This window comes from Antennarius striatus, chromosome 15 (genome assembly GCF_040054535.1).
Source record: "Antennarius striatus isolate MH-2024 chromosome 15, ASM4005453v1, whole genome shotgun sequence".
NCBI classification, from domain to species: domain Eukaryota; kingdom Metazoa; phylum Chordata; class Actinopteri; order Lophiiformes; family Antennariidae; genus Antennarius; species Antennarius striatus.
The window spans coordinates 19,758,650-19,771,121 of NC_090790.1; the positions used below are offsets into that span (position 1 = coordinate 19,758,650).

The 12,472-nt window shown below is 47.4% G+C and overlaps 2 protein-coding genes across 3 annotated transcripts in view; both read right to left on the reverse strand.

Moving 5' to 3' along the window:
• Positions 1-32: 32 nt before the first annotated feature.
• Positions 33-5,735, reverse strand: LOC137608749 (alanine--glyoxylate aminotransferase 2, mitochondrial-like). 2 transcript variants are annotated; one of them, XM_068335303.1, is made up of 13 exons: positions 5,488-5,735; positions 4,166-4,212; positions 3,855-4,045; positions 3,651-3,774; positions 2,909-3,003; positions 2,734-2,827; positions 2,563-2,656; positions 1,437-1,537; positions 1,136-1,361; positions 951-1,039; positions 718-867; positions 352-450; positions 33-244 (listed from the first exon to the last, which is right to left on the reverse strand). In XM_068335303.1, the coding sequence occupies exons 1-13, from the start codon at positions 5,567-5,569 to the stop codon at positions 143-145; spliced, it is 1,494 nt and encodes a 497-aa protein (XP_068191404.1). In that variant the 5' UTR covers positions 5,570-5,735; the 3' UTR covers positions 33-142. The 2 variants fall into 2 exon arrangements, with proteins under 2 accessions (XP_068191404.1, XP_068191403.1); XM_068335302.1 differs by having other exon boundaries at positions 4,166-4,248.
• Positions 5,736-5,866: 131 nt separating this feature from the next.
• prlra (prolactin receptor a) overlaps positions 5,867-12,472 on the reverse strand; it is a 9,263-nt gene continuing 2,657 nt past the window's right edge. The window contains exons 2-9 of the mRNA XM_068335301.1: positions 10,790-10,878; positions 10,584-10,716; positions 10,260-10,429; positions 8,807-8,973; positions 8,594-8,735; positions 8,391-8,487; positions 8,183-8,252; positions 5,867-7,728 (exon numbers count right to left, since the gene is read on the reverse strand). Coding sequence (XP_068191402.1) covers positions 6,781-7,728; positions 8,183-8,252; positions 8,391-8,487; positions 8,594-8,735; positions 8,807-8,973; positions 10,260-10,429; positions 10,584-10,716; positions 10,790-10,859 — 1,797 coding nt within the window. The 5' untranslated portion in view covers positions 10,860-10,878 and the 3' untranslated portion in view covers positions 5,867-6,780. The remainder of the gene's footprint in view (positions 7,729-8,182; positions 8,253-8,390; positions 8,488-8,593; positions 8,736-8,806; positions 8,974-10,259; positions 10,430-10,583; positions 10,717-10,789; positions 10,879-12,472) is intronic.

Here is a 12,472-nt window from a genome sequence, read left to right on the forward strand (position 1 = left end):
GATAGATTTGTAGTCACAGCCACTGGTTTAATGTTGGAATCATTTAATCTGGTTCTGGAATGTAGATTAGAGACAACGCTCAGATTATTGGATGGACAGTCGATGACCTTCAAGGTTTCCAGGTCGACCTTCATCCCAACGTTCATCTCCTCTCCAGATAGTTGTGGACAGACCTGTTAAAAACCGCCAAGAAGAAGTCTGCGTCCTCCATGGTGATGCACATGGGGGGTTTGATGCGGAAGGTCTGCATGGGGACGGACAGCATGGACAGCATGTGAGGTCTGTGCTGGTGCTCACTGACAGGGTTCATGACGGTGGTTCAGTACCGACCTGAGGGGGGGCTAGCCTTACCTGTCCATACAGACCTCCTTTCCCCATCAGGACCCCCATGTCCTTCACGTCCTCAAAGATCTCAGCGACTCCCTCAGGAGGCAGCGGCTCCCTGCTGGCCTGTGGACGAGAGTACGATCACTAGTGGACGTCCCTGATGGCTGCTGTCCAGTCGTAGCAGCGGTTCTCAAGGTTTCTGACTATTGTTTTTAGCTGTGGCCCCCCCACCTAAATCAGGCCACCCCATCATGGCTGACTCAATGCCCCCTGCTGGTAACGGTTAACTGGAGCTCTGCTGGAATGGGCCCCTGGGGGCCTCACCACAGACACATGACCACGATCACGCGTGTCAGCAGAGCTCGGTGTCGCTTGTCACAAACTCAGCACCTTGTCTTTGACCATTTCCACGCCGATCTGCAGGCCTTTTCCTCTGACGTCACCGATGATGTCATACTTGTCCCTGAGCTTGGCCAGTTCTGTCATCAGGTAGGTCCCCACCTCCTGGCTGGTCCGCTGCGTGTCGTCCTCTCTGATCGCCTGTTCAGAAACATGGTTTGATTCTGGACTGGATTCTGTATTTAAACTAAACGACTGATGGAAGAAAGAAGATCCATTCCTACATCGAGCACCGAAGAGGCGATGGCGCACGCCACAGGATTCCCCCCAAAGGTGGTGAAGTGGACGCCCTTAGACAATGAGGCAGCGATTTCTGGAAAGCAGAAAAAACCCGCAATGGAGCTCCTCTTCTTAGCAGGATGTCTTTCCTTATATGGCCATAAAAGCAGACCAGCGTTTTTAACCTCACCTGGTGTCGTGACAACGGCTCCCATTGGGAATCCATTACCAATGCCCTTCGCCATGGTTACCACATCAGGAAGGACGTCGTGACCCTGGAACCCCCAGAAGTGGCTTCCTGTTCGGCCGAATCCAGTCTGGACCTCATCAGCGATGCAGACTCCGCCTCTCTCTCTGACCAGTTTGTACGCCTCCTTCAGGTAGTTTTTGGGGTACTGCACCGCTCCACCGACTCCCTGAAGGAAACACACGTCTGATACACAAACGCTCCTGTGTGACATCTGGAAATGAACCCCAGGAGAACCTCGTACCTGAATGGGTTCTGTAAAGAACGCAGCGATCCGACTCGGGACGCTGGTTTGGAAGGTCTCTTTGAGCTGAGCGATGTAGTGATCGTTGGCCTCGCAGCGACCTGTGGGATCAATAAAGACACCGATCCACATCACCACCAAACGGCAGCGTTTACACCAGGACCTCTGGACAACAACCACCACGTATAACCCAGATGTTCAGGAGCTGATGGAACAGAGAATGATAATGCAGGCGAGGGCAAGGCTCCTACCTGGGATGAACCCATTAAGGTAGGTAAAGTCAGAAACAACGTAGCTGACATGGGCATGCAACAATACGTCTTTAAACTACTTTAATACCATATAATTTGTGGTTGTGTGTGTCAACACACAAGTAGGACATACAATGGTTCCTGGAAAGAGCTAAAAATGTTCATCATTAACCGGGACGGACTCTGGACTTTATCCAGGTAACTCAGTAAGGGTCTCGTTTAATAGGGAGGGAGTCACCGGTTCACCAGTTTATCAGTCAGATCCTTCTGAGTGATCGGATTGACAAACTTATTAATGTATACAGATAAACCTTGTCTTGCGTTGTTAATTGTTCCAGGAAAAACGATGTTGAATGAATTCGTCCCCAGGCTAAACTGTATGTGACCATTCACAGTGCTGTACTGAACTTTATTAATGAATATATTTTGATAATATTTGGGTCATAAGAACCAAATATTTTTTTCAATTTGACAATTAAATTTAATTTTTATTTTAGTACTGAAAAAATATCTTTTCGTCAGCTGCTTCTTCCTCATTGTGGGTCAAGGGGGTTGCTATGGAGTAATAATATAACATTTTATTCTAATTTATTGCGCAGGTACATGATATTGTGTGCTTTTAACGGTTTACTAGTGATTTTATGATTCCAGTATTTGTGGCAGACAGACGTAAAGTGGAGGAAAATGACATAAATTTGATTTTTATTTATACGTGTATTTTTCTAAGGACGTGACTCCAAACGACATAACTCCAAATTATGTAACTCCAAACGACATAACTCCAAACAACGTAGCTCCAAACGACGTAACCCGAGGTTTCACCTGTACAGCATAAAGACAACAACCCGAACTTTAATAAAATTGTGTGTTCGTACCTGGGGTGCAGGTACACTCCCTGATAGTCTGCACAGGGGAGTCCCTGCAGTGGCTCCCTCCCCACGGGCCCCTGAACACGTCGGGACACATGGTCTGTTTGGAGGCAGAACTTGGTCAGCTGGGTCAGAACGGGCCCTGGCTGTCGCGGGACATCTTTTGTGTGTACGTACATTGGTGCAGCCCAGCCCGTTGGCGATGGGGTACTTATAGGCCACGTTGGACGTCAGGCCGATGGCTTGTGGGCTGCCGCCGTGGTACGAACCTCTGAAACACAAGACCCACCAGAGACAGTCAGAACCCAGACAACAGCATCAACAATGAGGGGGAGAAAAGAAAGGCTTGCACCTGAAGGTGATGATGTCATAGTTGCCCGTGTGAAGTCGAGCCATCAGCATAGCCAGGTCGTTGGCTTCTGAGCCGCTGTTGGTCAGATAGATCACCTGTGAAGACGTTAGAACCAGGTGCTTACCAATCGCGGTTGACCGGTCGACCCTGAAGGAAGTTCTGCCTTAAGAAAAACTATGAAAATGAGTAGGTAGAGCTGGACCAGGTGTTTCACTTTGAGATTTTCAAAGTGCATTTGCATCATCTGCCAGTTTACCATCTCAATACCAAAGAAGACAAATGTGGAGCAGAATTTTCAGAAACTACAACACCAACTTTCCCAAGAGAGCTGACGGATGGACGTTGGCCACTTGAATGGATTTATCGCCAAGTCCAAGCAGGACAACGCTTTCCACAATTTCCACTGCATAATCCATCAACAACCGTTACGTGCTAAAGTGGTCTGCGTGAAAGATATCATGGACGTGGCAACAAAGATTGCCTCTTCTGTTCACGCCAAAGATCGCTAGAGACCAACCACGATGCCTCTGAGTCGTTGCTACGCGCCAACGTGAGACCGCCCAGTTGAGAGAAATTCCTGTCAAGACTACGAGAGCTCTGTCCAGAGACGACGGACATTGTCCGTACGAGCAGCTACATGTCAGTCAGCGGCTGTTGGCTCAGCATTTCTGTAGTTTGTAGATCTTTATAAGTAGCTCACATGCTGAAAAAGTGTGAGCTCCACCAAAACCCCCCCAGGTACCTTCAGAGGATCCGGCAGGTGGGAGGCTAGTTTTTCACAGTACTCCTGCAGACCAGGGTGGACATAGATGTTGGTGGTGTGCCACAGCGTCTTCAGCTGCTGCTCGGCCGCCGCCGTCACCTTCCTGGACCCACAGGAGATGGATTAGATTTAATCTTCTTCATCGATGCTTCATCGGACACGGGATTGGAGGACGGGCCTTACGGGTGGCAGTGGCCCACGCTGACGGTCGCCACACCGGCAAACAAATCCAGGTACCTCCTGCCGTCCACGTCCCACAGCCACTGCATGAACCCCTGGTGGATGAACACCGGCCTCTGGTAGTAGGTGACCTTCATGGTCACAGGGTTGCAGTTCCGTCTGCGGATCTCCATCAGGCGCTCTTTGGACATTCCCTGAACGGAGACAAACAGGAAGGGTAAACGAGGCTGGGGCAGGTTGGGGGGATTCTTCATGCATTCGTCAGTGCATGCGGAGGAACGTCAGACGATCTGCTTAGGGGGTTGGTGGTCTACCTGGTATTCTGCTGGCTGGAAGCTGCAAGGGGGCATCACTGGGATGTCTGTGGAGGAGTATTTCAGGGCAGATTCCTGACAAACTGCATGAATGAAGGTAAAGCAGTGAGGAACAGGAGCTCCATCAGCTCAGGGCCATCCAGGAGGAGAACCTGACAACATTTCACGTCTGCTTTCTGACACTGAACCTCCAGGGTTCTCCTCCTGTGCTGTCAGACCATGTTAGTCTCCTTTGTGTTCAGGGTGTAAAACAGGATGCTGCCTGTTTCCATTTGGAGCAGAGGAATCATTAATCAGACTGCCCAAGGAAAACAAGACCAATATTTAACCTGCTGTTCACATGTCTTCTGGATGACTGAGAACCTCCAGACAGACACACTTTAAATGTTGAACTGTTTAGATTTGACTCCTTCTCTTTCATCCACATCCCTAAATAACTCTGACAGCTGTTAGTTTAAATCAGGGGTGTCAAACTCATTTCCACTGGGGGTCAAATCAGTATAATGGCTGTCCTCAAAGGGCCAGATGTAACTTATAAATGTTACTAAATGACAATCAATGTAACGTAAAACGAATGTAACTACGCCTTAATGTTAAATAACTCTGAATTTATTACTTATTCAAGTTACAAACATTACAGTTATACAGAAAAAACATGTTTGTTTCTCTGTTACAACATAATCCTTTTAATTTGTCAGCTTATTAAACCCACAGAACTCCATCAATCAAGGATCAAACTATCAATGAATAAAGAAAAATAACATCAGACACAAGTTAGGACATTAGCTTTGATCAAAACGTTTCTGTCAAGAGTTTAAATGGGCTGAATTACTGCATTGTGGGAAATGTAGTTTTGCTCAAAGCACACTTTTGAACAATTTGTTTTTAAACACTGACCTTATATGCCCTAACAGGGGGGCCACATTTGGCCCCCAGGCCTTGAATTTGACACATGTGGTTAAAATTATAAAACAATCTAGTAAAGAGAAGAAGGTCCAACAGCAAGAAGGAATCCACTTTTCCCCCTTAAATAAGAAAGAACAGATTAATTCTTCACCACAGAGATGATTTAAATCTATTTTTTTCTTTTTCAGCAGCATCAACATTCTAATAGAGAAATGTTCAGTTTGGAGGCGTTTTTTACACGTTTTTACATCTTTATTTTCATTTTTATTTTTTTATTAGGCAGCATAATAATTTAATCCATGAACTTCCTCCGTTTACTTTACACCAAACGTGACAAACAGCTTGAGCCTCAACCGGTTTACGTGTTTACCGGTCATCCGGCGCGTCTGAACCGGATCCTTCTGGTCTCAACTCACCGCTTGCCAAGTGGAATTTGGACGAACTGAGGCGACCGGAGGAAAGACGCGCCGCCGGCGCGCAGCGGAGCACAGAATACATGCTGGACCCGAACCCGGACAGGGACTCGAACCGGAACCGGAGAGTCTGAACGTCAGGATTGACGCTCCGCGCAAAGTTTACGGAGGAAAAACCGAGATCTTGGCTCTCACGTCACAGCTGATCTGCAAACGAGTGGGGCCCCCACGCAGGAACGTGGTTAGAGTTGTTTAACTGCACGGAGGGGTGGGGGGTGGGGGGGCACGGACAGGAAACGCAAACAACAAGTAAAAGTTTTAAAGTTTTTAAAAGTTTAAAAACTTTATTCAGAATATTTTCAATGTTTTTATCCCTGTTCGTGTCAAGTTAGTGCTGTACTGTATTATGTTATTATAACATGTATTAACTAACTTACATAGATATAAGAATGTTTTATTAAACATTTAAGACAGCAGTTATTGATTGGTGCAAAAACAGTTCAAGTATTATTTCCAGTCAGTTCCAGGTTTGATTTCCACCGGTCGCCTCCTTCTGTCAGGCTTGATTTACTTTCTTCAACTGATTAAATCAATCTGTCAGAGGACTTCCTTTTTTACATCCTTTGCCACCTTGTTTTGATCACGTTCTGCACACGTCAGAGTTCACCGACCAATCACAAGTCACAGCTCATTTTCCAGTCACATCTCACGACTTATTGGAGTCAGACGTCATAAAATCAAGACCCAAGGAATAAAGATCCAAAACCAGCTCCTGCCTTTTGCTTCTTTTTTTTATTTTAAATTTATTCCAAGCGTAAATTTTGTGAGTCAATTGCAGTTTCAAATTGAATTATTGCTGCCATAAATGAAAAAAATACAGTATATGCAAATAAAACATAAAAAATTATATGTAAATTAAAAAATCATCTTAATACAGCATTAAACAACACAGGCATCAGTAGAAATATATCTTTATATAAATAACTTGATTTTGTTGTTAGAAAATCAAATCGTCCTACATGCAGCAGAAGAAAGATGATGGTACAAAGATTTAGTTTGTATTTTGAGTTCCAATAAAATAATTAACCGATGTGCAAAACACATCTGGAAACGTACAGACGAGAAAGAAAGTTTTAAACGATCTGATTTTTAGTGTCATCAGACGTGAGAAAAATATTCTAATAAATTACAGTCTGTTAAATATTGTCTTTTGGACCTTTTCTGAGGGTCGGTCCCGTGTTGGTCCTTCTGTCGCCGCCCTGGAGGACATGCCCTGCAGTTGAACCTACAGAACCTCTAATAAGTGGGCATTGAGCTCATAGCAGAGGTGTCCACATAACCGGTCACTCCGGTCTGGTTGTGGATCGATCCGGCGGTAGGCTTCTGCATGGGGATTTCCCTCACATCACATAAACACCTCCCTTCCTCCATCGCCTCCCTTTGGAGGAGCAGCCTGTTGTTCGGGTCGACCCCCTTCACCTTGCTGTAGTCCTCTCCTTGGGGCATTATGGGGCAGCCTTCATCGTGGCAACAGCCTGACGTCACGGCCCAGACAGGCGCCGTTTCCCGTTTGTCAGCGGATAAGAGAACGGGTGGTTGCTCGCACCCGATGGTGGAGATGTTGACGTCGCTGTGGGCCTGAAGGTGTTGCATTCGGGGGCGGAGCAGATCTGGTTGGTCGCCGCTCGAGCAGAACTCCCAGTAGCTGTGTCCCAGATCCTCCTTAGAGTTGTGGGCGGGCTGGGTGAGGTAGGACGGCGTGGAGCCCGACGGTAAACCACCGTCGGAGAGACAGTGTTGTCTGGACCTCTCAGGAGAACGTTGCTGGTCCAGAGGGATGGAGCTGCTATCGGGCGTGAACAAAGAAGGCCAGGTCTTCACCCTCCCGCCGGACATGTCGAGGCCAACCAGGCTTTCATGAGCGTAGCTCGCCATTTCCTCTTCCCAGTCCTCCTGCCGCCGCTGTGGCTCCGCCCCCAGACTTGCTCGATACGGTTGCATCTCGTCTTCTTTGGATTCCCCACACTTCTCCATCAGCAGGCTGTGGCTGTTGCAGCTGCCTCTGCCGGAGTCGCTGTCCGACGTGGAGCTCTCGAACTTCAGGCAGCTCTCGTCCAGCATCAGCTCGTGGTCGTCAGGGACGTACACCTCCAGGTACTCCACCAACACCTCCTCGAAGTTGGACGTGTTCGGGGGGAACGCTGAAACCACCATGTTGCTGAAGATCTCCCCAGACCTGCCGTTCTACACACAGACAGAACATTCAGTTGGAGTGGTGTGGTGATTGGAGGAAGTTAGTGTCATTACAAGGGTTCGAACGTTGCTGCTGAAAAGAAGATAGAAAGTCAAGCTGGAGGTGGAGCAAATGAAGATGAGGTTCTTCAGGAGTGACCAGGTTCATCAGAGGAAAAGACAAGCTGAGATGTTCTTGAGACAAAGTCAGAGAGAGCAGACTCTGATGGTTTGGACACGTCCAGAGGAGGGATGGTGAGGATGTTGGTGAAAGGGTGATGAGGATGGAGCTACCAGGAAAGAGGACAAGAGGAAGACCAAAGAGAAGGTGGATGGATGCAGTAGGGAAGACATGAGGGCAGTTTGTTTTAGAGAGGAGGATGAAGAAGATAGGCTGACATGGAGAAAGAGGACACACCCAAAGGAGAAGAAGAAGGAGAAAAATATTTGAATGATGCTTGTTTACCTTCAGGAGCTGGTCGTCAAATCCTTTGATTTTGGGACCGGGGACTGGAGGCAGGATGTAATGCTTCAGACTTCACCCAAGGAAAGAAGAAAGATTTGATCAAATTCAACATATAATAATAATAATAATCAGAACCAATGGATCCCCCTTCATCCAACCAATGACACACAACATTATCTTCATCAAGACGTCATGAACCTTCTGTTACCTGCGGCTGTTGACGTGGAGCAACCAAGTGAGGATGAGGAAGATGAAGGCAGAAAAGACAGTGATGAGGATCCACATGGACTTATCCCGGTTGAAGTCTGTGAGACATAACGTTAATGTAGCATCAACATTTGAGTTTGTACGACTCTCTCGCGACGTTTACTTCTACTTGTATGTTCTGATGTGCGACACGTGACGTCTTACAATCGGGAACTTTGATGGAGGAAGTGAAGCTCCATTCACTCCAGAAGCCATGGTCGGGTTTGCAGCGCACCTGAACTTGGTAGGTCCCACCTGACCGTATGCTGAAGATGTTGAATATCTTCTGCTGGCCAGCGTAGTGCACCTAGAAACATACAACACATATGACCTACAGCTCACTTCCTGTTTACATTCGACCAGCGAGGAGTTGCATACCTCCCACTTCTCCTTCTCCTCCAGCCTGACGCGGATTTCGTAGACAAGCGTGATCCAGCCCGAGCGAGTGTCGGTCTTGCGCGGCGGTTCCCATGACAACCAGAGATAGGGCCATCCTTTGTCCTCCATGACTGTCGCAGTAAGATTCTCTGGAGGATTCGGCTTGACTGTAAGAGACGAAGAAGAGAGGAGAGGACGTCCATGAGTGTAACTGGATCGCAGGAACACCACCAGAGTCAATCGGGTCAGCCAGACAGTGTGTTGTTGATTGGCAGGAGCGAGTCAACGTCTGAATAATCAACCTCTGTGCGCCCCTAGTGGATAAACGCTGTCACTGCATGACGGATGAACGACTGACTTTGACGTTGATGTTCAGGCCGTAACGTTCCTTCAGGGAGACGAACAGTTAATGAATATGAGAGAAAACATCCTGAACGCTGATATTACAGCTAGTCCTCAAGATACAAACAACCGTAAATACTAGCAACGGCGCGCCGCCATATCTGACTACTGTAGTTCCTCTTCCTGACACAACCTCCATTAAGCAGCGAAACCATAACACCCCATAGTTTCAGATTTCACGTGTCATGTACACATGACAGCAGATCTCGGACTCAGTGAACAGGTTGCTCAGATGTCACTTCCTGTGGTCTTTTGGTCTTTCCTATTGGTGTCATTTGCAGCATTTCCTCCTTCTTTTCTCCACATCTCTGTGAACTTGTGAGCGAGAAACGAACCCACGATGCATTTCTGTTCATGGAGACGTTCAGCAACATGGAGACTGAAGACAATTCAGGTCACGCTGAAAATTAGAGCAGCAAGACTAACGTCCCCAAGAGTTTTCAGACCAGCTGTCTCAGAGGATGTTACGTCTTGAAATGTCAGATCGAAACTTTTTGATATTTGATTTGATATTTGATTTGGACGTGGTTTTTGGTCGAGGTTATTACTGTGATACAAAAAGCTTCAGAGAAAATAAAAAGCTAGACATTTTCCTCTTTTGTCTTGTCCTCAACAAACAAGTCTTCCTTCTTCTCTCTGGTCGACAACTCTTTCTTATCTTTGGGTCCAAACTCCAACAGTTTCATTAAAAACAGAACAGAATAGGTCAGGGTGAGGGAAATGTCAGGGACTATTTTCAGCTGAGGATTAATACTTATTGGTGTTCTAATCAGTACTTCCCACAGTTTATCAGATAAACTGCAGTGTCGGCTTCAGCTATTCCAACAGTTTTTGAGTTCTGTGACAGATAAAGGAATAAAAAGTTTTGAAATCAAACGACACAAACTGTACTTTGGTGTTCTCCTGGGATTTACAGAGGAACCTGGTTTTGTTCCGTCAGCTCTAGAACTCTTTAATTAGTATAGAACACGATGACGCCGTGAACCTCACTCTGATCGTTCCTGTTTGTGCAAACCAAACACAACAATAAAAATACTCAGAATCCCCTCACCAATGTACGCCACGTCTATGTCCACGGGCTCGGAGAATGTACGGCCCAGGGCGTTGGTTGCCACCACCGTGATGTTGTAGTTGACCCAGATTGACGTGTTGTTCTTGTTGAAGAAGCAGGAGTTCTCCCCGGCGGTCTCGTAGTCCGGACACTCGTGCACTGTCTCCGAGCTGCAGGACATCCAGGAAACAACACCTGATCACGTGTGTGCGGTTGTGGATGCTGTAGCTGTTTGTTGCCATAGCGACTGGTGATGTGCGTTAGCTTCTAGCTGTGAGATAAGTGACAGAAGCACAATCGCTGGCGCTGCGTGAAGCCACTCACTTTTCTTTGCGATAGAACAGTGCGTAGGTGGTGGGCAACCCACCGTCAGACCCCGGCTCCCACCAGCAGGTGAAGGTCTCTTTTTCAGGAGAGCGACATCTGATCAGCGTCGGCTTCCCAGGGGGGCTGGAGACTAAAGGAAGTGAAGTCATGATTAGGAACGGGATCGCAAAACAGACACCTACAGACCGGCTGCATCCACTTACGTTTCCCCGTTGTTTGTGGCAAAAAGTCGAGTAGAAATGACAGCAGGATAACCAGCAGGGCGTTCTTCATCCTCTCTTCACAACCTCAGCTGGAGACAGAAAGACAGAAAAATAGGTTATGGGGGGCGCGGGGGGGTCATGTGTTCTAACTGTTCTCTGAACAAAACAATGTGAGATGTGATTCCACAGCCGTGGAATCACCCATTTCCTCCAGCTCCACTTCCTGTCTTCTGTTCAGCACCACTGTCTCTAATCCATCATGGCTGTCCTCACCACTGTCTCTAATCTGTCCATGATGTCTGTCCTCACCACTGTCTCTAATCTGTCCATCATGTCTGTCCTCACCACTGTCTCTAATCTGTCCATCATGTCTGTCCTTACCACTGCCTTTCATTCCAGTCGAGATACCTGACTCCTTCACCCGTTTCATTCTGTTGGATCTGGTTCTTCACCTCCTCACAACACTCACCGTTTCCCGTCCCACAGTGAAGAAGACCTGTATTTGTTAAGACCTACAGAACAAACAGTCTGCCACCAGAGTCCACGCTGCTCCAGCTGAGATTAAAAAGCATCCTCTGCGTTTCGGTCCACCTCTACCAGCTGGCACATCACTGGTTACATAATCTGACTTCATCCACTCACAGCAGGGGGGCTGGAGGATGGCGGTCTGCGTTTCCACAGCCATGTGCTGCTGTTTGAAGCATCACGCGCCGCGACCCTTCATCCCTGACCGCATGGGAGGGAGGGAGGGAGGAGGAGGAGGAGGAGCGCTGACACAGCATCAGCGACAACTGGCATTCCCTCACACGCCTTCGATCGCATTCTGATGAAAACATCATTCACGTCAGCTGTTTGCTCATGCTGTGGAAACGGACCAACCGGTTCTCTAATCAGAAATGTGGAAATGAAAAAGAAGGAATAACAATGAGAGGAACCAACCTACCAACGTGTCAGACCCAACTAATCATGTGACCACTACTCCCAATGACAGCAATAATGATAAAACACCCCTGAATTCAAAATTCCACCCTGACCCACACGTTTTTGTGCCTTTGTCTTTTTGTTTTGTGATCACATCTCATCAGGTTTCAGAGATGTGTACCTAAAAAGGTATGAAAATACAAATTTGACCTCGACCTAGTTTTTCAAGGTGGATCAGGAATGAGTCCATCAGAGGGACTGCACATGTTAGAGATTTTGGAGATAAAGTCAGAGAGGCCAGACTGAGAAGAAGACCTCATTTTCTCAAGGTCATCATCTCATCTTCATCCCCTTTGCTGCCCGAGTCATGTGATTTTTGTTTCATCTTTCTATCTGCAACGGTTGCGAAGATATTTGGTGGGCGGACGGATGGACAGTTCGGATCACCGCTTCGCTGGATGGAATAAACCCCTCGCAAACATCCAACATAATGATGGCAGAGGAGGAGGAGGGCGGGTTAAACAACAGCAGCGTGACTTGAAGGTCAAGTTGGAAATTGCACACTGAGTGAAATCAGGAGTGTCCCGTCTCTTCGGAGGCGTGTCCGTGTCAAGCCACGCCTCCTGATCTGCACACTTGGGAGTTTTTTATGCGACTTGAAAGCGTTTGAGGCAGTTGCGCCTCCATGCTGGCGCTCATTAATGTCACACGCTCGTCTTTAACCGTGCCTTCGTTTCACCAGCGTCACCATGATCTCATAAT